The sequence below is a fragment of the Hipposideros armiger genome, unplaced genomic scaffold, assembly GCF_001890085.2.
Source record: "Hipposideros armiger isolate ML-2016 unplaced genomic scaffold, ASM189008v1 scaffold_1, whole genome shotgun sequence".
NCBI lineage: Eukaryota > Metazoa > Chordata > Mammalia > Chiroptera > Hipposideridae > Hipposideros > Hipposideros armiger.
Genome location: NW_017731351.1, coordinates 2,204,952 through 2,229,789, shown reverse-complemented (window position 1 = coordinate 2,229,789; position 24,838 = coordinate 2,204,952). Strand labels below are relative to the sequence as shown.

Genomic DNA, 24,838 nt, shown 5'->3' with positions numbered 1-24,838 from the left:
TTGCTGAATAAAAAATATAAGTACAAGGTCCAGAATTATACATTTTTTACAAAAAGATGATGGCACAGACAGCAAACGAAAGGTTAAATAGTTTCTTCTGTAAAATATATCAAGTGTTTAATAGTGGACTTACTTTAGATTACTGATTCTCATTTCTGCACTTTCAGTAAGCTTCTTTGTTTCTTCTTTCCACCTGTTGGCTGTCTTCTGTTGAACCGCTAAGAGATGCCTCAGTTCAATGGTGGAATTCCGATTACTGTCTTCCATCTCTCTCAACTGAACTTCAAACCCATGTTCCTTTATTGAAAATTCATGTTCCATTGTACTGATCTAGGGAATAAAATGAACACAGTATCTTCTTTTTCTTTTCTGTTAGTCTAAGACATATCTAAGAGACTGATCAATGATATATACAAAAGAAATCATTCATTGTATTGTCTGCAGCACAACTATTTGGATGAGAAATCTATACAAAAATTAACTTTACAATTTGTTTTCATCACAAATGAAAACATTTTGTATTTCAGTACTATAAATTTAGTGAAACCAGAATTAGGATGGGCTACAATTTTTTGCAATGTTTCCCCTAACACCTTAAAAGTCCAGGAGGAAAAGAGTGTACCATCTAATATAAAACTGCTCTCATTATTTACTTTTACTTCTGTTGCCCTAATGTTTATGCTCTCAGTAACTAAGAGTTAAGTTTTTAATCAAGCCATTAAAAAAAAAAAAGTTTACCAGTTTGTGGTAAAGGCTACCATCGGGAACAGCCAAAAGGAAGAGGGACAGAGGACAGCACGTAGGGTCGATTGGGGCTCCGTGCCCTCGCCACATGTGCCATCCTCCCAGCACCTGATGCGTTTACCAGCCCAGCATCTCTTCAAGCCACTTCAGATTAATATACTAAATCTCAGATTGTCTTTCAAGGGGTTTTATAGTCAAAGAACATTATATGTAGGAATTCCTTTATCATTTCAGTTACAGTATAAATGTATTTTTTCCCCAGGAAAATAAAAGACTATAATAACGAGTTTCAGAATCTCATATGGAAATATCTTCAGTACCTATCTGTCATTGCAGTACAAATACCGTAATGCAGAACAAACACACAAGTAAATGCTCTCTGGATACCCTAGAAGCTTTCTTGACTGGGATCCAGGAAGAGAATTAAGCCCTGATGCCTTAAGGTATACAATGAATTGCTTTCTCTTGTTGCTTCTAGAATGAAACTACTGATTATCATCTTGAAGCAACTGGTGAAATAGTTATTAGAACAGTTTCTTTGGTGTACTTGCAGTCAATATTTATTTTGCTACACTAAAGAAATATAAAGAATACTTACCTTTGATATTTAAAGTAATGTGCTTTCAAAATTTTCACAGCTGGCATGGCTTCTAGTAATTCACTAAACATGGCTACTTTCAAACTCAAAAAAGAATGAAAGGGGTCCCCAAAAGGGATCCAACTTTACCAACTCAAAAATCACCCAGGAAAACCCAACAATAGCAAAACCCATGGCTCATAGGGGAAAATTGCACACGCCCCATCTCCCCTACTCCTGCTAAGTGCAACATGCTTCCTAAAGCTCTTACACTGGCTTTCTCAAGCAGCACACAAGCAGAAATTCCAGACTTTGTAAATACTGGCACTGGAAATACAAGATTGACTGCTTAATTTTGTGCTGCATTACTGCGGAGCAAGCCTCCCGAGGCTCTTTGACTCCTGCTATTTTAGTAATTTTTGAATTATTAGATTCTACAAATTTAGATTTGAATATGCTCCTCCTTCCTTGCCTCAATTTCCGCTTGCTCAGGAGAAGCCCTGGTTCTGATATCTTAGGCGGGACTGTCTGTCTCTGTTTCTCACCTAATGTATGTGGATACATTAAAAAGTGATTTATGCATCAGTGTAGTTTTAGAATTTCGCCTACCTAGTTACCTCCCCATTGCCACTTGGAACATCTAAAGCCTTGCTCAAAGGTCCTTTGTGATAACCTGGTCTGCCTACTTCTACAAGCTTGTGCTACAGGCCCCTCTTCTCCCTTCTTTGTTTCTGCCACAATGCCTTCTCATTTTGGTTTCTTTTCACATGTTGTTCCCCTTTGCCTGTAATAATTCCCCTTCTGCTTATCTTAGTTATTTCTACTCAACTTTTAAAACTCAGCTCAATTACTGTTTCTGCAGGATAATTCACTTACTATCTATCTATCTAGACAAAGTCAAGTCCCTACGTCACAAGCTCTCTCTATACTTTTTCCAGAAAAGTATTTATTAGTTTGTAAATATGTTTAAAGTTTGCCCACCTCTGTGAAATTTATAAGTTTTTAAGGGTGGGTACCATGTCTATTTTTTTTTATTATTGCATCTTTAGAACCTGAAATACAGCAAGGTTGTCAAAGCACATCTGTAGATTGAATAAATGATGGCTTTTTGGTGTCAAAATTTAGTCTTTAAACACACCCTCGGTCCTTTAGTTGATGCAATTCTGACTGTTAAATCGGATATGTCTGCAGTGACGCGGGAAGGCTAAGGGCCATAGCAGCTGATCTGTAATGAAGGTCCTACTAACACTGGGACTCAGAACTTTGGACAGAGGGAAAGGACGTAGGGTCTCCCTGCCATCTTCCTGTGTGCCCTTCCTCTGCAGAGAACTACTCACACAAGTGGGGAGAATTACAAAAAAATTATCCATTTCCTAATTTTATGTACAAAGAAATGGAAAGCCTTTGCAGGAAGAAAGGAGTTAGGAAAGGAGAGAGCTAGAGCTAAAAGACATGCAGTGGCTTTAAGAGCAAATGGAAGCCACTTCATATAATAAGTTATTAAGGTTCTCAGCCAACTGATTTCTCAATGTTCAACTGTCTTGGTCTTTCTGGCTCTTTTCACTTTATCTGTGGAAGATCACATTCTTTTTCAAGAGAGCAGTTGAGTGTAGCACGAGGCTCCCAGGTTGCCAAAGGAAGAATCGGCCACAAAGCAGTTTATCCGAGAGCACTTCTCCTCCATAAAACAGAATTACAGCTCGTTAGAGGTTACTACTACTCGGCAATGCTGCTGGGCAATAAAAAGTAACGAACTGCTGACATAGGTACCAGTGTAGCCTGACTGTGATATCGTGACTTAGAATAAACATGTTTGGTCTTCATTCCCCGTTTTGTTCCCAGGTATGAATTTTTAAATGGAGATTACAGAGTGTACAGGATTACAATATATGTGATCACGTGCCACTTACTGACGAGGACGCCCTCTGAGAAATGCATCATTAGGAGATTTTGTCGCTGTGTGAACATCATGGAATGCACTTACACACACCTAGATGTAATTGTACGAGCTGTGCTTTTATACGACTTAGCAGTGCAGGTTGGTTTACACCAGCGTCCCCACAAGCACAAGAGTAATGAACATGTGGCGCTATGGCAGCTATGATAATGTCACCAGCCAACAGGAATTTCTCAGCTCCACTATAATCTTATAGGACCACTGTCCATGGTTGACTGAAATATTGTTATATGGTGCATGACTTTTATATAAATAGATATGCATGTAATTTGTCTTATGTTTTTAAAGCTTAAGAATTTTTTAAAAAACTTACAAATGCATTATAAATTATTTGGAAGCATAGTTTTTAATGGCTTAATTCAGTATTTTATAGATGTACCATAATTCACTTGTTTATTTCTAGATAGTTTGTTTCTAATTTGTTATTATAAGTAATGCTTCAGTGAACTTCTTGCATTATAAATATTTTAATTGTTTTCTTAAGAATGAATTTTAGATTCTAAATGTGTACCATTTTATACTTTCGGCTGCACATTTACTCACACAAACTTTGCAGTTAATTTTGAGCTTAAACTTTTAAAAAATTGTTTATTAGCAATGTTTTTCATAGTTTGTGAATTCTGTTCCATGTCTCATACATGCTTTTCTATTGGGTTAGAAATATTTTTCTTTTATATTTTTAAAAGCTTATTATGAAAGTCTTTGACTTTTGTCATATTTACTAAAATGATTTTGTTCACTTCTTATTAAAACATTTAAAAATGGCTTTCAAGATTTAAACACTTTATGTACTTAAATCTATTAATATTTTCATTTGTAATTTCTTTCATTTTTTGTTTTGCTGAGAACGGTCTTTCTCATCTATCGGTTAAATATTCGACTACATTTCCTACTAACGTTTTATACTATCATCAATAATTTTGTTATTAATCCGTATGAAATTTACAATATGAAATGTTAACTATAAGATGGTGACATTAATATTTTGTCAACAAAGTACACAGACTTTTTTGTTTTATTATGGGAGCCTTTAAGCATACACAAAAATAATATTACAGCAAATCCCATATGCTCCATCATCCGGCTTCCATTATCATCAAACTCATGGTCAACTCTTGTTTTATCTATACTCCAACCCATTTTCCTCTGCCAAGATTTACCTTTCTCTCTGTTACAATGAAGTCTATAACTCTTAGGGGTACAACTTCCATTTTTACACATAGTATCCTGACATACCAGAGTCACCACCCATATTTAGATACCCCAGGAGGCTCCCTTGTGTGCCCTTCTAATCAGTGCTCACCCACCTAAAATAGAACCACGATTCTGATTCCCTCCTTGTAGTAATTCTGCCTGTTCTTCACTTTCATATAATGAAATGAATAGACTATAAGCTTTTTTTTAATGTCTGGCTTCTTTGTTCAGCATTATGTCTGTGAGACTCATCCACCATTGCTTATAGACACAGTTCATTCTTTTTCATTGCTTCATCTATTCCATTGTGTGAATGTACCACACAATTTATTTATATAAACTCATGTTGATGGGTATTTGAGCTGTCTTTGGTATTTTGATTGATTAAAACTTCTATGAATATTCTCGTACACATTCCGATGAACACAGCACTCATATCTGTTGGGTACGTGGGCAGAATTATCTGAAATAGTGTATATGCATGTGTAACTTTTAAAGATGCTGCCAAATGGAGGTTGTACCAATTTACATTCCCAAAAGTATCATATGAAAGTTTCAGTTGCTTTACATCTTTGTCTACACTTGATAGTTAGTTTTTAAATTTTGTCCATTTCTGTAAGTATGTAGTGGTACTTCATCACAGTTTTAATCGTATTTCCCTGATAAAGCATGAAGTTGAACATCTTCTCATATATTCTTTTATGAAGTGCCTATCAAAGCCTTGTCCATGTTAGGAAATCGGATTTCTGTTATTTCTTTATTAACTGTTTTTTCCTTATTAATAATTTCCTTATTAATTGGTAATTTTTTATATTCTAGATATATGAGTCCTTTTGTTGGTTGTATGAATAATATTTTCTTCTATTTTATTTCATGGATCAAGTTGGTTATTTTTGTGTAGATTACACACTGTTTTTATTCCTGTAGCTTTATATCAAGTCTTGATATCTGGTAGTATGATTTTTTCCCCTTTGTTCTTCAAATATTTCCCACAGACTGGAGTATAGTATGATATATAAGGCTCTCTTTTTCAGAGTTCAAGCTTTTATAAGTAACTACAGTGCTTAATACTTGTAATAGGAGGCATTCAATAAACACATGTTGATACGAATGAGACTGGAATCTGACTTTTTATGAGTCCTCATAGTAGCTAAAAACAAAGTGAAGTACTGGCACTACCACCCCATATCCTGACTATGAAACCAGAAGATACAGATCTTCTTCAAGAGTTGATGACACTTTCTACAAAAGTCTCATGGAATGGAAAAAGGCAAGCAACATGTTGGTGGTGATGCCTGTGCTTCCTGAAGCTCCCGTAGACAGCTCCCCATGTCCCTACTGCCAAAGTACGCAAGCATTAAAAGAGGGAGAGATGGGAAAGGAAACACGGGGACACTTTTTTCTGGAGGAGTTTTGTCCCTTGCCTTCTTCCCAGCATGGAATGTTCAGACTACCTAGGAGCGGTCCTCGGAGCCTACTGATGCAGCATCCTCTGTACCGCTAGTTTTAGAGTTCAATTTTCGAGAGGCTATTATAGAGAGAGAAGAGAGGACAGCAGTCTGTAAAGTTATCTAATCTATAGTTTTGCTAGCACTGCACTGCTTAAATTGCTTTGGCAGGAATATCAGTGTATTTCATGGTTGGAAAAGAATTTTTTTTGTGTGTGTGGATAGTGAAAGCAATCATTTTCAAGTATGCTTGCCAAGTTCTATAATACAGAAAAGCCTGGTTAACACTCAGCATTATGATTTAGTGCTATCTGATGAGAAGGCAAAAGAAAAAAGGTCCTTACAATGTTTTACTAGGTCTCTCTATCTTCTATATTTTGATCTCCATAGGTACACATTTAACTCTAACTCGTCTTGAACATACCTTGAATTTTGCTTTTTTTTGAGCCTCGAGAGCAATTTTCCTTAGCTCCTCAGTCTCCTTCTGTAGTTGTTCATTTTCTTGCTGAAGTTTTAGCCTTTGTTCACTGACAAATCCACAGCTCTCTCTCTCAGACACCAGTATATTTTGAAGATTCTGAATCATTTCCTGGCAACGTGATATTTCTTCTGAGGAACTGATTAAAAAAAAAAAAAAGAAGAAAGAAACTTAAGCAATGATGTGTAATAGAAGTCAAGAAGTCTGCATATTTTATAGGAAAAACTTTTGTTTTCTTTGTCCTGAGCCATATCTTTTCACTGTAGACTTAAAACACGTGGTGTCACAATGTCATATTATGCCAGGCAAATACATTTAACATAGTAATCTTAACTAACGATAGATAAATTGAACTGTTATCACTCACCTAGAAAATCTATGTGAAACCTCTTTCAAATTTTTACTAACATTGAGAATCACTGTGTAAAGAGGACCTCAAGGGGACAAGCTGAAGCTAAGGGTAAGAAAGGTGAAATAGTTAATAACGCAAACTCCTTTATTTTATCAACTGCACAGAACGGCATTAGCTGATTATATTCCTAAATTATAATAAGATCTATTTCATGTTCTCCTGTTATATGTCTTAGAAATAGTTTTTACAAAGTTCTAGTTATTTAGTATTAGTTAAAAAAGTTATATTTCTTGAACTTTCTCTACAATGGATTATTGAGTGACACAATCTCCAAACATGTGCCTATGTTGCTTCAATACACTGCTAATTGTTATTTCTCTCACTTTAATTTCTATCTTTTCAATCCCAGAAAATCAAATACTGTGAACACTGCCTTGTTAACAGGTGTTACGAGGAATATACAAGTCTCTCATTTCCCATAATACCTGTAGGTCTTCTTTTCTATCTCAACCTTGTGACAAAGCTGCTAATGAAATGATGGATATAGGCAATGATCATCTAGAATGATCAAGTCAGAGAGATGCTAAGATCAGAAACACTCACATGCCTCCAAATAGAAATCCAAAATATCACCATCTATGAAGAATTCTTACAAAAAAATGAAAGTTGGATCACATCAAGCCTCTTGGTTTAATTACTAGTTTTTAAAAATTATAGCATAATAACAAAAATACTTGTTTCCTTTTATTGATCATCTGTATGCCAGATACTTTACATATTTTATCTTATTAATTCTCATGTCAGATGAGGAAACTGAGGCTGAAAAAGGCTAACTGACTTCCAATCCTAGTAATATGTGTGTATTAGGTAATCTGAAAACCTCCTGTTAGGAAACACCTAGGATTGCTGAAGAAAATGTGACAATGTTTCAACAATATATTTAAATGCATAGTTGCAATGGCAAGAATGTAAGGGCAATCCCTAAAGCCAGAAATGGAGAGGATATTGAAACAGTCAGAGAATGGCAGAAGCACTGACTGCCCTGTGTGGTATAAGAAGAGTTACATCTTAGGTGGGGTGTTGGAACTCACACTTTGACTGAAGTGGGGTTCCACTGAATGGGTGGGCTAGGAGAAAGGTCCATATATTGTTAAAGGGAGTCAGTAAGGTAGTTGGTCTTACCCTAAGCATTAGTTGAAACATAAGTTTCTAATGAGATACCATAACCACTGGCCTGCTCAACTCGAATGGGAATTTGAATGTAAACGACCTGAATGATCCAAGGATTCATCAGCCTTAAAGTCATCCTGAGCTAGTAATACTATGAAGGCGCCTGGCAGAAAAAATCGCAAGGCTTCCTTGCAGGGACATAACTAAAATCTAGGTTATACACTTAAATGTGCTTTAAAATTCCATTTCAATTTTCTTACTGTTTTTGAGTATTATCTCTTTGTATAACTTTTTTTGGTAATTTCTCTAGGTATAACATTACACATACATACATCACAGAATACTGGTAGTGTTATTTCACCAGTTTAAGTGCAGTATAGAAACCTCACCTTTTATGTCCGTTTACCACCCCGTTTATAACTACTTCCCATCATACATTTAGAAGCAAAAGTGTGACACCTTTTGCTTCAACCAGCACATATAGTTTAGAAAATTCAAAAGAATAAAGACTATTGTATTTATCCATGGTTTTGCTTAATGTGTTCTTCCTATTGTTCTAAGTTTCTCTCTTTTATTGATTTATTTTATTTCCCAATTACAGTTGGGAAATATTGGTTTGGTGGACGACACAGTGATGAGACATTTACATAACTTATGAAGTGATCACCCTGATAAATCCAGTACCCATCTGACACCATATATAGTTATTACCGTATCATTAACTATATTCCCTATGCTATACTTTCCATCCCCGTGACTATTTTGTAACTAACTACCAATTTGTACCTCTTAATCCTCTCCCTCCTTCACCCATTAATTACTAGCTTTTAGGAACTACATGGGACAGAGAAACAAGGCAAATGATACCACATTTATGCATCTTATATTAACTGCCAAAAAGGAGAAATTGAAAATAAAATGGTATAGTGCTGTTAAATATTTTCTTCCTGAAGAAACTGGTCTTCAGAAATAATCTTGAAAAAAAACTATTAGGTGCCAAAGTTTTTTTTTTTCTTAACATAAGATATAATGATTAGTCATACACAAAAAGTAAAGAACCTGACAAAAATTATATGAATTCTGAAAGTTATCACAGAAAATCCTAAAGAAGATCTTACTTTATTTCAAGCTGCTTTATTTTATTTTCTGCTGTCTTAAGTCTTAGCTGAAGATCATCTTTTGATCTCTCTGCAGCCAGGCATCTTCGGTGCATTTCTTCCAGTTTTCTGTAATCGCTTTCATTCGCTATGCCTTCACGATAAATCTGCAGAGGAGGCTTATATGTATATCACCTTATAGAACAAAATTGTCTTAAGAAATTATAGATTCAGAAACTGAAAGCAATGATAAGAAATCAAAGCCCATGATTATGCATTCATCTGTTTCCACTGTAACACATTAAAACATATCAATAATGAATTTTGTTCCACATTGATAAAATACAATGCTAAAAACTGACATATAAAATAATTGCTTATTTTTTTAAATTATTCATGCTCATTGTAAATTACTCAAATTGTTTTTAATATTTTAAAAAGAAATGTAAAATAGCTGATGAAAAAAAAAGTACTCTAAACATCACCACTTAAGAGATAACTGCTTTGATTCTTGGATGAATATTCCTCAAGTCAATTCTGTATTCCAATATTCAAAAACAGATACATGCTGTGGTACAATAAGCAAAATTATCTAAAAGTGACTCTGAAGTCCCACTCCGGGTTAGCTAGACAACGATCTAGCTGGAATGGGGATTCTTCTCACTCAGAGGGAGTGGTTGTACCTAAGCTCAGCTTCCATGAGATGGGCCTTCTCTCACAACACAGAGGCTATAACCTGCCAAGAACTGTGAGGTCTCTAGGCGCTAGGCAGCTCACATTTTCTGACAAGTCCTACATACAGCTATCCTTCAAATCCAGAGTGCCCGGACAAAAAATAACCTGTGTCTTTGCCCATGCACAAGACTGCTTTGTCAGTCCTGCTCTATAAAGAAGACAGACTGTCAGCAAGTCAGTGTCCTGCCCCTCTAATACAGACAGGTACTGGAGTCCCAGCGGCACTCTGCTGTGGGGCAGTGGAGCGGAAGGCGCAGTGCCTTCTCGTTACCTGGTGCCTCTAGCCTGGTAAGTTTTACAGTTCCCCAGTAAAGTCTACTCCTTAACCTATGCTGCGCAATATGAAACATTCATCCCAAGCCCTGACATATACAGCACGTGGCGCTCTAAATGGAACATATCTGACAGAAACTAAGAAGGCATCAACCTTGAAGGGGAGGGATGACCATCAAGGTCCTACCTTGAACATGACATGTACACTTCTTATCCCCTCCCCTCCCCCCCACAAATGGGATTATACACAATGTTTTGCTTTATAAATTACTTTTTTTTTTTAAAGATTTTTTATTGGGGAATTGGGGGATGGGAACAGCACTGGGGAATTGGGGGAAGGGGAACAGACAAGTTGCTGTCCTTTTGTTCTTCAGTCTAGTTGGTGGAGGACGTTGCTTCACTGGCCCAAGTTGGCACTATCATTCCCGGGTGAGGCAGATCAGTCGCCGGCTTCTGGACGGCTGCTCATGGCAGCTGCTGTCCGCTCACGCTGGCTGCTGGCTACACACGGTAGCCCATGGCAACCCACTGCAGCCTGGGCTGCAGCCTACGCTGTCTGGTCGAGCTGTTGTTCAGCATCTTAGCTGTAGAGGGCAGTGTCACTGGCCCTCATATGCGGGATCTGAACTGGGGCCCTCTGGCAACCCACGCACCACTCGGCCAGCCCTATAAATTACTCTTATACTATCCAATGTTGTCATGATCTTTTTATGTCAATAATATAAACATACCATATACTTTTTATGCTACATAGCTCTTCTTTGAAAAAAATCAAACTTTGCCTCTAACATTTAATATTTTTTAGCACTGGCAAGATACTTAACCTCTAGTTCTTAATTCAGTACCTACAACACAGTCTATGCTGAATCAAATTTAGGTTCCCCCTTTTTGCCCAAGGCACTTTAAGAGAGTGGGATATTTACCACTAATAAAAGTTATCTAAGGAAAAAAAATTAAAATATAGACTTCTCACAATATTTTTTTCTCAAATATCATTGGAATATTTTTCCTAACTATGGAAGAAAAATCTGTACTTTTAAAGGTAAAAATCATAGCACTGTTACAATTTTCTGGTTATATATACTTGTTATCATAAATGGCCTAAACTGAGTAAGAGTTGGCATACAATTTAAAAAGAGAAGACAGGCAAAATAAAATTTAGTTTTTGGATGAGGGTTAAGCAAGGAATATAGCTACTTCATAACATTTATACCTTTAACTAAAAAGTTTAAATAATGTGGCCAGTCTTGTAAAGAAATGTACACAGGCAATACCAATATCTAATAGCAGATTCTGAATATATTCCAAGCAAATGAAAACACTCACCAGGAGGATGCTTATAATATAGGGGCTGCTAGTAGATAGTGTGATGGAAGCAGACAGTAATGTTGGATATTTGCGGTTGGGGTTTAGGCAGTTATTTTTTCCTTTTTCATTTTACCTTTTCTAGTTCTTCTTCCACTGCTTTTTTCTCCCTCATGGCTCGTTCAATTTGGCCTTGTTTTTCAGCACACTCCTATAAATTCAAGTCATACATAAACATATTTGTAAATGCTTAAGGAAATTAGGGAAAAATGGAAAAGTAGAATGATTTGTTCATAGCAGGAATACCACATTTACCCTATCAATACAGCAGGACCATACTGATTACATACAAACAAACCAACAAACAAACCCCTTCAATCTTCAAAGAGCTACCTGTCCCAGGATTTCAGAAACTGCCTCCAGTGCAGAATGCCAAGGAGTTCTAAGTAAACACTCGAGGTGGGTTCAGTGATTCCAGGGAGAAACAAATACATAAATAAATGAGACCCCTGTCTCACATTATAGTTTTTCTTTTCATATACTCTTATCACACTTTTTAAAAGGAAACGTGAACTGGACAGAGGCATAGAACCCTGAGGATAAGCTGCGGCCTAAAAGGAGCATAGGTATATAAATTCTAAAACAGATATATATATATATATATTCTAAATATATATATCTAAATATATATATATTCTAAAACAGATATATTTTGGCAACACTTAAAAACAGCCAATGCAAATGAAACTAAAAAAATCATGATAATGACTGGTTCTTCATTTATTTATTTTTATCTATTTACTTATTTTTGAAAATGGGTGTGGTTACTTTCTATTAATTGTAACAAATATTAACTGCAACAAATATTAAGAATCAATATCATGTTTTCAGTTATAAAATAAATAAGTCATGAGGATGTAATATACAGCATAGGAAATAAAATAAATTATATGCAATATAAAACAAACAAAATAAATTCAATGTTTACAGCAAAAAAAAAATTCAATATCATATAGACCATGATCTGTGGCCTATATTTAACCAGATTCAAAATCAATAATAAAAAGATGTCTAAATGAGCTAGTATATGAGCATCCAGTGTGCTTGGTATTGGGCCCCTCATCCATTTAAATGATTTATGTGGGGTTACTTTTCAGCTATTGCTGACATCAATGAATACTCAAGGACAGAAGAACCAAGAGGCTTCATGTGATCTACACATGTGATCTACCCTTTTCTCTCTAGTAAATGAACTAACACTGTAACCTAAAGGCTCTATCTATAGCACCATCTATATCCATCTAATCTATACCCATCTAATATTGCACCATCTATATTAGTATGTTTGAAGACACTCACTAAATTGTTAGTAGTGGTGCCCATGAACAGGAAGTGGTATTCTGGGGAAAAAAGTAGAAAACGTGTATCAGTTTAACTCAGTATACTTTGATATTGCTAGAATTTTTTTATAGTTAAAATGTTTTCATATATTACATGTGTAAATTTTTGAAATAAAAATACCACTTATAAAAAAAGATGTTTAAGTGCCCATGTATTTGGTAATTAAAAATTAAGACTTCTAAAAAACTCATGGATCAAAAAAAGATCATAATAAATGTTTCATTTTACTGTACAAATTTGGGCATTTATAGCCAATATTCTTTCTCATGTGCTATAGATGAACCGCAGTCTCTGCTACTTGGCTGAATTAAAGCCTTGAGTGAACTTAAGAGAAAACATGCAGGAGAAGCTGCCCTCCAAAGGGAGATACGTAGCTTGAGATAGACTGGCTCTGGCCTTTCCTTAAACCTACCAAAAAATTTTGCACAGTAACCTGAAATACAAGTTTTTCTCCTTCCTGCAAGCAGAACTTAATTTGGGTTGGCTACAGTACGCTTAGGTTCCCTCCCTGAATTCATCTTCATAGCATAAAGGTAAAATGGGCACTGAAGATAGAAATCAGCAACCGACATCAAGTTGTTATGCCTCAAATTGTAGCCTGAGTTTCCTGAGAAAATCTGCTTTTCTAAGTAGTTGAAAGTGTCTTCCTTCAAATGTATTTCTAAGTGCTTAATATTTAAACTTTTCAATTAGTCAGTACAGTTTTCCCCATGGAATCAACATGACATTAAATCCTAAGAAACACCTATTGAAATAATCTGAAGTTATATATATTTTTACTCTAAAGTGAGTTCATAGAGCTCTGGTTGTTACACAGCTAACAGTTATTTTTACATCACTGCAGGTCTTAACTAGTACAGATTCCTTTGGGAAAACAGAAAGAACAAAGGTTGTCCTTCTAGAGTTTATAATCCGTTAAATGATCCTGGCTGAGTTAGGACCCTTCTTCAACCTGTTAATCTTTTGATAGCTAAATCAATCTATGTAAGACAGCAAGTGAAACAGCAAGGTGACAGAAGAGGAAGTAAAACTGAAAAACCACCAAGGATTAGATATGACTAATTGCCACATTACATCCCATTAATTTTATTTAACATTCCTATATTGTTAAAACAAATGACATTAAATACACAAAAAGTAACACTGTTTCTTGTGCTATCGGTCTCAGGACTTATACACAATGACTAAGTTCCCATTGTGTGCTACAGTTTGTAGAATGCGTAAAAGATGTGACCCTTCTTTCAGAGGTGTTTCAATATCAATCAGATACTTTCCCCATTTTGGATTTGCTTGTGCTTTTAATCCCATGTCAGCAAGGTTATTAAATTCAACTTCATCAAATCATCATATTAAATTTATACATTGAATCCACCTCTAGTCACAAGTACTCTTTTCCTCTTCCCTTTGCCTGTTCATCCTTCGGGACTCTTTTCTTTTGGGAAGCTTCTCTTGCCTCCTTCCCTCTGTCACATAAGCTTTTTCGTTCTCCCTGGTCTCCAGATGAGCACAGCATAAGGAAGCAGCGGCAGCTGTGGGCTTCAGTAGCACCATGAGCATTCTTTGTCAAAGACAGGTAATCGTAGGAAAACGTGATCAATGCCATCCATCTCTCCTGCTAGACCATGAGTTCCAAGACTGCAGGTAACACATTTACCTCCATTTTCACTGTTTTCCTAGCATCTAGCATAGTTCATGTCTTAATAAGTATCTTCTGAATGAACTAATGCCCAATATGTACTCTGCCCTTTAAAATAAGCAGTATTCAGAAGAAAATATCAATACAGTCTTCTAACATACCATATGAAGTGCTGAAACTTCTGCTGTTAGTTGAGAAATCTGTACATTAGATTGTTTTCTTGTGTTTTCAACCTGTAAATTAAGATATTTATGAATTATGTAGGTCTACAGTAAAATGAATAATATCCAATATAAACATTTAGGATAACAATTTTGATAAAAAATAAAGTCGCAACTTTTGGGACATAAAACATAAATGAGTACATGATGCATTAAATAGTCAATAATTTATCATGAGAGTGGGAGATAGAACAGGATAGTTAGCCTAAAGGACAGTGGTTTTTTTAGCCCAGGATCCTTTTACTCTATCAAAACAAAGATCTTTTGTTTACGATGGGTTCTTTCTATTGAAATTTACTGTATTAGAAATGAAAACTGAGAAAATTTCAAAACATTTACTTACTAATCCTTTTAAAAATAACAATAAGGTTATTACAGGTTAACACAAATAATATATTTTCATAGAAAAATAAAAACATTTTCCAAAAGTAAAATATTTTGAGAAGAGTTTGATTATTTTACATTTTTGCAAATTTCCTTAATGTCTGGCTCAATAGAAGACTGAGTCTCATACATACTTCTGTGTTCAAACTGTTGTGTTGCTGTGTATCATCAACTTCTGGAAAACAACACTGTACACTCACAAGCAAATGAGTGTGAAAAAAGGAGGCAGTATTTTACTGTAATTAGGAAAGTAGGTGTAACTGTGCAGACTCCTTGATCACCGGCTTTAGCCATAATTTAAAATCAAATGTTAAGAAAACAATGGTTTTTTTTTTTTCACAAATTAAATTTTGTTTGTGAGATATCTCAGAAATAGTTATTTCCATATTTTAAAGAAATAACCTACTGTCACATTTTTGTTCAATTTTACAGCCAGAACATAAATATGTGACAATTTGTTCATTATATTTACTTTAGTTAATAAAAACAGACACTTGTAAAGTCATTAGACATAAATTATCCTGAATTTACCAGGTTAATTCTACATATTTGGAGGACATGTCAAATTGTAATTAATGGGGAAATTATCACCAATACAGCTAAAAAATTTAATAAAAACCATTAAAAATATATTTAAAAACTATAAATGGATATAAGGATACATTATATAATCTATAAGGTGTATTATATGAGTGTGTATATATGTATACGTGTGTGCATACAGTTTACGAAAATAATACATACTCTTTGAAATTTCAAACACTGCAGAATTATATTATGTAGAAAATGAAAGGTCCCTCATTATTCTACTTTCTAGGCTTAGACAGGCTGGTGTATGGATCTTTAGAATTTTTTTGTTACTGATAATTATATTGTATTATTGATAATCTGGGATTAAATGAAAATTCAAAGGATGTGAAATTGTAAATGATTTTAATTTTCTTTTACACACTTTTATATGTTTCCAACTGTTTTATAATGAGCGTGTATTACTTTTTAATAATAATAATAATAATAATAATAATAATAATACAAAAGTTTACTTAAAAAATCAACTTCGCATCAGTGTGGGAATTAGAGCATGGTGCTTGGCACACAGGAAGTGCTCAAGGAACACTTCTCGAGTGAACAGGTAGAATAGAAGGGAAACAGGACCAGGGCATCAAAGGGGGCCCATGAGGAAGGGAAGGCTGGGTAGGAAGGGAGGGAGTTTGGTTTCAGACCTGTGGCACTTCAGATGCCTGGTACGACTATTTAGATAGGGGGTAACTGGGTTCCAGGAGGTAGCTGAATACTCATGTTTGTGGAAAGGTTTGGACTGAATATACAGATCACAACACTTGAAAAATTACACTGAGATTAAGGGTTCATGCGAAAGACAGCCTCCACCAACCATAAAATTAACGTGAATTTATTTTAGAATTAGAAAATGAATAAGGAGTTCTCATATTATGAGCATTTTGATAAAAACAGTTTTATAATTAAAAGCAACAAAATGTATTAATATCTATTTTAAAGCTATGTTATCAAGAATACTTTGAACGACAGCCAAAGTTGTAGTATTTTCAACCTCAAGAACAGCCCAGGGATTTCTGCAGGAAGGCTAGATGAGATCAGGAACAAAAAACCCAGGCTTTAGTTTGGATTCTGCCTCAAATTAGAAATTTTATCTAGGGAAATCACCTAATTTCAGTCAGACAATGACAAAGTAATAAATTTCTAAGGAATACTTTTGCAGCAAGAAAAGTTAACAGTGACTGTGTAGGAATGAAAACTCTACCACTTAATCGCTTGGGGGAAAAGCAAGCATGGTAGATTTTAAATAGAATGAAAAATTCCTTACTTCCTTCCTGGTTAGTTTGGAAGCGTTTTCCATAAGCAGAGACATTGTTTCTTTCATTTTCTCTAGATTTTCTTCTTTTTGCTTCTCCACAATGAGAGCCTTCAGAAAATAATCTGATGTTATTATAGATCACATCATTATTAATGAAGATAACAATAAATGGGTAAAAACCTACCCACTAACCTCTTTCTTGAAAGCAAACATCTTATTCTAAATTTCTGAGACATGTTCACTTAGAGTCCTTGCCTAAGTCCCGAATGGTATTTATTTTCTCAACCCTCCTCATCTGACCTCGTCTGACTACAAATTTATCTTCTTTGGGTATTTATTTCAGCCAGTGTGCTGTCACTCTTCTAATCTCTCCAGCTGGAAAGCTTAGAATTATGTTTGAATTTTCCTTCTCTTTCAGTCCCTATACAAAATAAGTCATCAAATCCAGGTATTAGTATATTCTCGGAAAAATCTCTTGGAATTACCTCTTTCCGTTATTTGGTATTATTCAAATTAAGTTTCTTGTCACCTCATACCTCAAACGCCATAGACTCCACCTACTTTGTCTTCTTGATGTGTTTCTATCCATCCAATCATTTTCATCTCCACTTAAAAAATATTCTCATAATCCTAGTTCTGTTATCAGTCACACCAGATTTCTTTGCTTCCCTGTGCAGCAAAACTCTAAAGTCTGTACTAGCTCATCTCCAATACTTTCTCTCTCACACACTCACTCCAATCAGGCTTGCACCCTCTATGTTCTCCATATTGATAACTCCTGAGTCAATTTTGAGTAATTGCCTTATTTAATCTCTGGGCAACAGTTGAGATAATTGATTGCATCTTCCCCCTAGTTTTCCTTTCTGATTTGACTTTCAGCACACAACAGTGCTGGGTTTCCTCCTAACTTCATCATTCACTTCAGTCTGTGCTGCTGCTTCTTCCTCCTCTCCTCAACCTCTTCAGTACTGGTCTACCCAAGACTCAGTCCTTGGTCCTCTCCTCCATCTATATCCATCCCTTGGTGGCCTAATCCAAGCTCATGATTTTAAATATCATTTACATGCTGAAAATTCCCAAACTTACATCTCTGGCCCAAATATTGTTCTGAGCCCAGAACTCCTCCAATTTTAGGCCTGACTCTGACTCTCTCTCTCTTGCTCGCTCGCTCACTCAGTTTTATCATCACATAAGTGGCCCTGTTCTGATCCTACTGTCTTCCAAAGATACCATACACATTTCCATCTCTGTATTTTTTTATTGTTTAATAAATTTCCTCCTGCTTAAATAGGTAAGCTGGTAAGAGTTACCAGCTGTTTTGATGTAACAACCTTGTGGGGGAGAATGGGACAATGAGAAAAGGGGACACATTTTAGGAGAACTATGCTAGGTTGTGCTTCAGGTCTGTTTGCACGATGGGTTGAAAGAACCCTTGACTTCTTAGAACAAGCAACTGAAGGTGGGAGCCCTCTAGCAATGAAGCAATGAGTCAACAGGGAGCTTGATGTTACAACCATAAGCAGCCTCTGTAAGGGTCTGTTGGCTTCGGACTTGGGTGAGAAGATCTGCGAGTTAGGCAATGAGTGTCACTATTACCTTCTCTTTCCATGTGCTCGACACAAAATGTTCATCTTTAGCGACCTGAGGTTAAGAATGCTCACGTGACTAGGTTTCAGAGGTGCAAGAGAAACAATTTTGTCCTGCTCTTCATTTTTCTAGCTAGCTTAGGTGTTAAGAGCTATTTCTAAGCGTTCTGTGTCTATTTTGTGCCTTTCAACCATTCTAAGAGACAGTATTCATATCGCAGACAGGGCGGTTAGCTGAAAGGCACAAGCATCTCAGCATTCCCATACTTTAAAATGGATAGTTGTTATTTTTTTTATTTCTTATTAGCTTCTTAACTAACATACAACATATAGCTTGTTTTTTTTTTAATAGCTCTCTTGGAAAACTCTCTACTACATCAAAAAGGAAACGGAAATAAACCAAAGTATTTCCTTCGTGCTCTTCATATTTCCCAGCTGAGTATTATGCATATACTAGGTTAAGTGAATTAATGATCTAATGATCTCTACATAAGGCAGCAGCATTGAAAAAAAATCTATCTACTCCATGACTTCTATAAACTATGGAAGTGATAGAAGACAAAAATATCCTATGTGATAGCATAGGAATCAACTGTTAGAGGGTTATGAAAAAGAACAACAGTGACACGAAGGCTCCAGCTAATAAATCTTTACAGCTAAATTTAGTTCCTGTCAATTAAGCTTCTGCTCTATGAATGTTTAAAGAGTATGAGACTATAGGGGATGGAGATGAGATACCAAAGATTGTAGACATAAAAAAGTCTGATGTGTAAGTTTTGGGAGAGGGCTGACAGTTTATCATATTTTATGATATTACGTCATACTATCAAGAAGGTAGGGATGTCCTTAATGGAGAGCATAGCAATTTCATTTTCATGCGTTTTTTCTGTAGTTACGGATTCCCTTACTATTAGGTTGCATGGGGGTTTTATTTCTCATAAACATGTTAACTAGATTTCTTACCTGACTTTTTTGCAGGTTAGCTTCTTCTAGGAGTTGCATGCTGTTCCTGGCTCTTAGAATGGCTTCATACTTCTCAATTTCTAATTCAGTGTACCCTGCTTTCAAATCTCTAGTCTGTTTTCTCAAATGTGTGTTTTCTGTTCTTAATTGGGTGGCTTCTTGGATGGCCACACATAATCTAAAAATTAATAATCACATTGTAAAAGTTAAATATTTTTAAAGGGGAAGAGGGAGATTGCAGATTTACTGAGCATCTATTACAGGACAAGCATTATTCCAGGTACTTTCACATGTATTTTCTCATTTGATCTACACAAAAGTTCTATAAAGTAGATTTTGTTACTTCCAATTTAAAGAACAACAAACAGACCCATTTTAACAGAGGTGAAGCATTTTATTAAGGTCATACAGCTAATGAGCAGTGGGGCTGATACTGCACCTAGATATTTTGACTTTCTATAGCATCATGGTATATTATATAGTTAAATGATAATGTTACAAAGCAAATCCTTAAAGAATGAGTTGTTCCTTTTACTTTTATGGTCTTTTTTCTATCTTTCTATTTTTTCTTGGCGCCCCTTTCCTGTCTATACGCAGGGAACCCATGTCAACTTACTAATGTATATCTTTGAATACTTTTCTCTATGTTCATAAAATCATATACATATAACACACAAATACACATACACAGTATATACACATCTATATGTACATTTTTAAATATGTTTTTTGTGTTATAAAAATTAAGATCATAGTATTTACGCTTCTCTCATTCAATAATATCTTGTAGACATCCTCTCAAGCAATACATCCAAAAGTTCTTTTCTGTCCTACATCGATGGATGTAACTTCATTTCACTATTAATTTGTTTTTCCCTGATTACTGGAGAGTTTAAGCATATGTTTTAAGTTTGCTACTCATGTGAATTGTCATTGTGAAATTTCTTCTTCATACGCTCTGCCCGTTTTCTTCTGATGGGTTATTTACTTTGCTTGTTCCTTTATAAGAATTCTTTAACTATTAAGATACTAACCCTTGGTCTGTCCTATATGCTGCAAATATCTTTCTCAAATCTACTTTTTTTGTTGTTGTTGCCTAGTGACTATCTTTACCACACTACAACATTTGACTTTAATACAGTTAAATTTGACTATTTATTTTTACTTTTGGGTTTTAGTTTTTATAAGATGATCTCCTTCATCCATAGATTGTTAATGTAATCTCCTAGATTTCCTCAAAAGATTGCTGTGACTTTCATTTGTTTCATTTGCTTACTCCTAAATCTTTAGTAATGTGCTTTGGTATGTTCTGGTAAGACAACTTACATTTCATACCTTTCTTTGTTATATTCAGGTATTGTTTTCCCCCAAGTGGTGGCAAGAGAAGGCTTCCCTGTCCTTTCCCTGCCCCCACTACCCATAGCCAAACACAGTGGTACCAGGAGGAAGGTTCCAAGGTTCCAGCTCCTGCCCCTGGCAGTCTCCCAGTTCTGGGAACTGAGAGCTCTGCCTACCTTTTATGTCATTCTTCTTCTTCTTCTTTTTTTTTTTTTAAGATTTTTTAAATTGGGAAATTGGGGGAGGGGAACAGCGTTAGGGAATCGGGGAAGGGGAACAGACAAGTTGTTGTCCTTTTTGTTCTTCAGTCTAGCTGTGGAGGATGTCGCTTCTCTGGCCCATGTTGATATTATCATTGTGGTCTTCCTGGGTGAGGCAGTCACTCACTAGCCATTGGACGGCTAATCAGGGCGGCTCACAGCAGCTCACAAAAATGCACACCCGCTGCTGGCCAGCCCCACTGCAGCCTAATCTATCGCGGGTGACCCATGGCAGCCCAGCTCCATGTCGAGCTGTTGTTCACCATCTTAGCTGCAGAGGATGCAGTGTCACTAGCCCTCATGCGGGATCTGAACTGGGGCCCTGCTGCTCAGAGCTGGCGTCCCAAACCAACTCCTAACCAACACGCCACTTGGCTGGTCCCTCATTATTCTATTTTAAAAACACTTCTGTTGTTGTTATTTAGTAGATCTGCTTGACTCTGAATGAAGTGAGTTAAGGTCTACCACTATTTTAATCAGGATACTTGGCTGCCAGCAGCAGAAGCCAACTCTACGCGGAAAGGAGGTTTATTAAGAGGATATTGGTAAGTTCATAGCCTCACTGGGAGAGATGGAAAACCAGGTATGAAGCTTTGTAGCAAGGCACATGCCCAAAACTTCACCACAGGATATGCTGGTCTACCTGGGAAGTCCCGGAACATGAAAGGGCAATAAGATGCCGAGAGCCAAAAATAATGACCACAACTGTATTTCCATCAGATCACCCTTGCATTTCCCAGCTTTTGCAGCACATATTGAGCTGTCCTGTTATTTGCTGTATTTATGCTTATTCATGTTGTATGTTTTTCAGAACAGTGCCATTTTCTTTATAGGTCCCTCTTTATACTAGTTACAGCTTTTACCTTTACAGCCTACCTTGTGTGATAGGAATACTATCACTCCCACTTTTTTTTGTTTATAACTTGCTATATTCTCCATTAAAACCTTTATTTTAAATTTACGACAAATCCTCTTTATCTTTCCTTTTTCAGCTCTTTCTTCTAGTTCATCTAATCTTTGTTTTAGCTGTTTTGTAAAATAACATATTCCGGGCCTTGCTTTTTAATCAAAATCTTCAAGTCTCTACCTTTTAGTGGAATTCATTCATCTCATATTTTAATATAATGATTTATACTCGTATACAGGGCACTATTCATTCCATCTGACTTGGATTAAAGCATCTTTGGTAGAAGATGAAGCACTCTACCTCTCCCCAGGGGCACAGGGCACCTGTCACTGTACTGCACTCAGTTCACCCTTTCATTTCACCGTGGCCTCCTGGCCAGCCGAAGGTGGACTCTGAAAACTTACGAAGAGGTAGTTTAGAGTCACTCTACTCATTTAACTCCTGCGTAATTAGTACACAGCAGAGCATATGCAAACCAGAGAAGTCTTTCCCAGGGAGAACTGCCATTCCCTAGAGACAATTCCCAGGATCCATAAATCATCTAAAAAAGGGGGAAAGGGTATCCTTCTTTGGAAGATGGAAGGAAATGGCTTATGCTTCTTTGATGTTTGTGGCATTTAAAAATATCACAACTAATTTTAAAAATAAATAATAATAATTTAGAAACTACACTAGTTTGTATTTATTGAGGCGAAAATGTCTTTGATTTTATGGAACAAAGATGACCATTAAAAATATAACTTTTCAATATGGCAGTTCCATTAAATAGGAAACATTCACACCTAAACATATTGGCTGGACGTTGCCAGAGACACATATTAAATACACAATAACTCTGCTTTCTCTTACATAAAAATATGAGATTTTTTTTTAAACTTTAAAATATATAACCATTTTTCAGCATATTAGGAACTTAATAATAATTTAAAAGCTCTAAAAGACAGCTGATGTAGAAATACCTCTTTCAGAGGAGGCTAACTGAATACTAGACTTAAAAAAGAAATATCCTTAGATTTTCTTACACATGCAGTGATCTCTTTTTAGGGAGCTGTTTAGTTAGGTTATATTATAGATAGCTTTATACTAAAAGCAAAACAAAATGAAACAATAATAACAAAAATCCCCAAACCCTCAACACTAAAGAGACAACTTAAAACATTGTGGAATGAATGATCAACTTGATTCCTTATGACTCAATACTATCAGGATCAATAGAAAGTGAAGTTCACTCCTTCAGATTTCACTGTTTTGAGTCTCTCTAGCATTTATTTTCATAGCACAGAGTGCTACTAAAATAACAGAAATGAAAATCTACAACCACAGACCTTTTCTCTAAGGTCTAACGCAACAAAAGTTCAGGAAAACAGTAAGATAATCAACTGTTTAAAAGTTTAGAAAAATGAAAAACAAAACCCCTAGCATTTAAAAAATTACAACCTCTTTCATCAGAATCTCAAGTTAGCAGTTAAAATCAATTACTTTTCAACCTCCTCTGAGCAAAGACATTACTTTTATTAATATTTTGGAGAACAGGAAATAGAACGTCAAAGACAGTTTTGGTTTTTTTTTCTGAACAAACAATAAATTAGCCATGGATCTGAGACCAGACCTGAGATCTCAATTTTTGATGTGCTCAGATCAGTAGACTATTTCTGAGGGTAACAGATTCCAATCACACAGAGTATATTTTTCAATTCTAAACCATAATGTGAATTTACAGGCTGTGGTCACTGTATCTTTAACAGATTACATATGACAATTTTGAAGTTTCTTAAGGGAACACCCAGTAAGGATTAGGAAACAACAGGAAATCAAAAAAAGATTCTAGAGTGTTTGCATTAAGATAGCAATTAAAGATAAAGCTACAGAATATATTTACAAAGTAGTTCAGACCTTCAAAGATAACTGAAAACTTCTGCTCTGGAAGACTCCAAGGAAAACATCTATAATGATTTCTGAAGTATTTTTTCCTCTTGTGGATCTACTAAGTAAGAAATGGTTTTTCTACATAATTTTTACCCAACCTTATTACTATTTTTTTTTTTCTGCTTCAAGATCAAAATAACATTTTTTGATTTTGGAGTTGACTAAACTTGACTATGATTGTTTTGGGGAAAAGGTAAAGACAGAAATGATCTTTGAACATATTTTCAAAATACACCAATCTTTTGAATATATGATGTCCAGTAAATCAGATTTAAACCAATGATTATAGTTTGTTTAGCACTTATAAAATACATACTGAAACTCTTAATGTAGAATATATTTGAAGCATATATACAAAGTGAGATGTATTAACAATTTACCTTGTTTCTAATTGTTTTATACTAGATTGTAACTGATGTAAACGCCTATCTGATGCTTCCTCTCTTCCTTGGGCAGACACCACGTCCTCCTCCTAGAAAATAAAGGAAGTTTATTTAGAGTATGTGAAAATTCAACACTTCATTATACAGCATAAAGACAATAGTTCACTCTCTAAAGTTATGACGCTGCTAGAATTTAATATGTAAGTTTAAAGAAGTAGGGACATTTTGGGAACAAATTATGCGTACATTAAAAAAGGGGGATGAGATCCACACTGTATGAGATACCATCAATCAGGTATTAGGTAATCAATAATCAAAACAGTCATTGCATATAGAGTCCTACCAATATTTCAAAGTACTGTATTTCAATCCTGCAAGTCTAGCCAAACAAGGGACTTGTACGCAGTCTGCTTTTAGAATATGCTCTCTTAACGAGGTTACACTGCATCGCATTATAAGCACAGGATAAGACTTCTTTGACATGGTGATGCTTTGAAATATTTTAGTAAGTTTTATTTGTACCATCTTATTTTTTTTTTTTTAAGATTTTTATTGGTGAATTGGGGGGATGGGAACAGTGCTGGGGAATTGGGGGAAGGGGGACAGACAAGTTGCTGTCGTTTTGTTCTTCAGTCTAGTTGTGGAGGATGTTGCCCCACTGGCCATCAT

At 35.6% G+C, this 24,838-nt stretch overlaps 1 protein-coding gene across 4 annotated transcripts in view; it reads right to left on the bottom strand.

The window, feature by feature from the left end:
- Nucleotides 1-24,838, bottom strand: part of SCLT1 (sodium channel and clathrin linker 1) — a 101,823-nt gene that overhangs the window by 30,753 nt on the left and 46,232 nt on the right. For all 4 annotated transcript variants that reach the window (XR_002126342.1, XM_019663462.1, XM_019663584.1 and 1 more), the window contains 8 exons: nt 24,167-24,258; nt 19,356-19,533; nt 16,816-16,914; nt 14,529-14,600; nt 11,467-11,541; nt 9,039-9,184; nt 6,345-6,537; nt 134-330 (listed from right to left, as the gene is read on the bottom strand). Coding sequence is in view for 3 of the 4 variants with exons in the window: in XM_019663462.1 (XP_019519007.1) it covers nt 134-330; nt 6,345-6,537; nt 9,039-9,184; nt 11,467-11,541; nt 14,529-14,600; nt 16,816-16,914; nt 19,356-19,533; nt 24,167-24,258 (1,052 nt within the window). In the remaining variant the exon portion in view is untranslated. The remainder of the gene's footprint in view (nt 1-133; nt 331-6,344; nt 6,538-9,038; nt 9,185-11,466; nt 11,542-14,528; nt 14,601-16,815; nt 16,915-19,355; nt 19,534-24,166; nt 24,259-24,838) is intronic.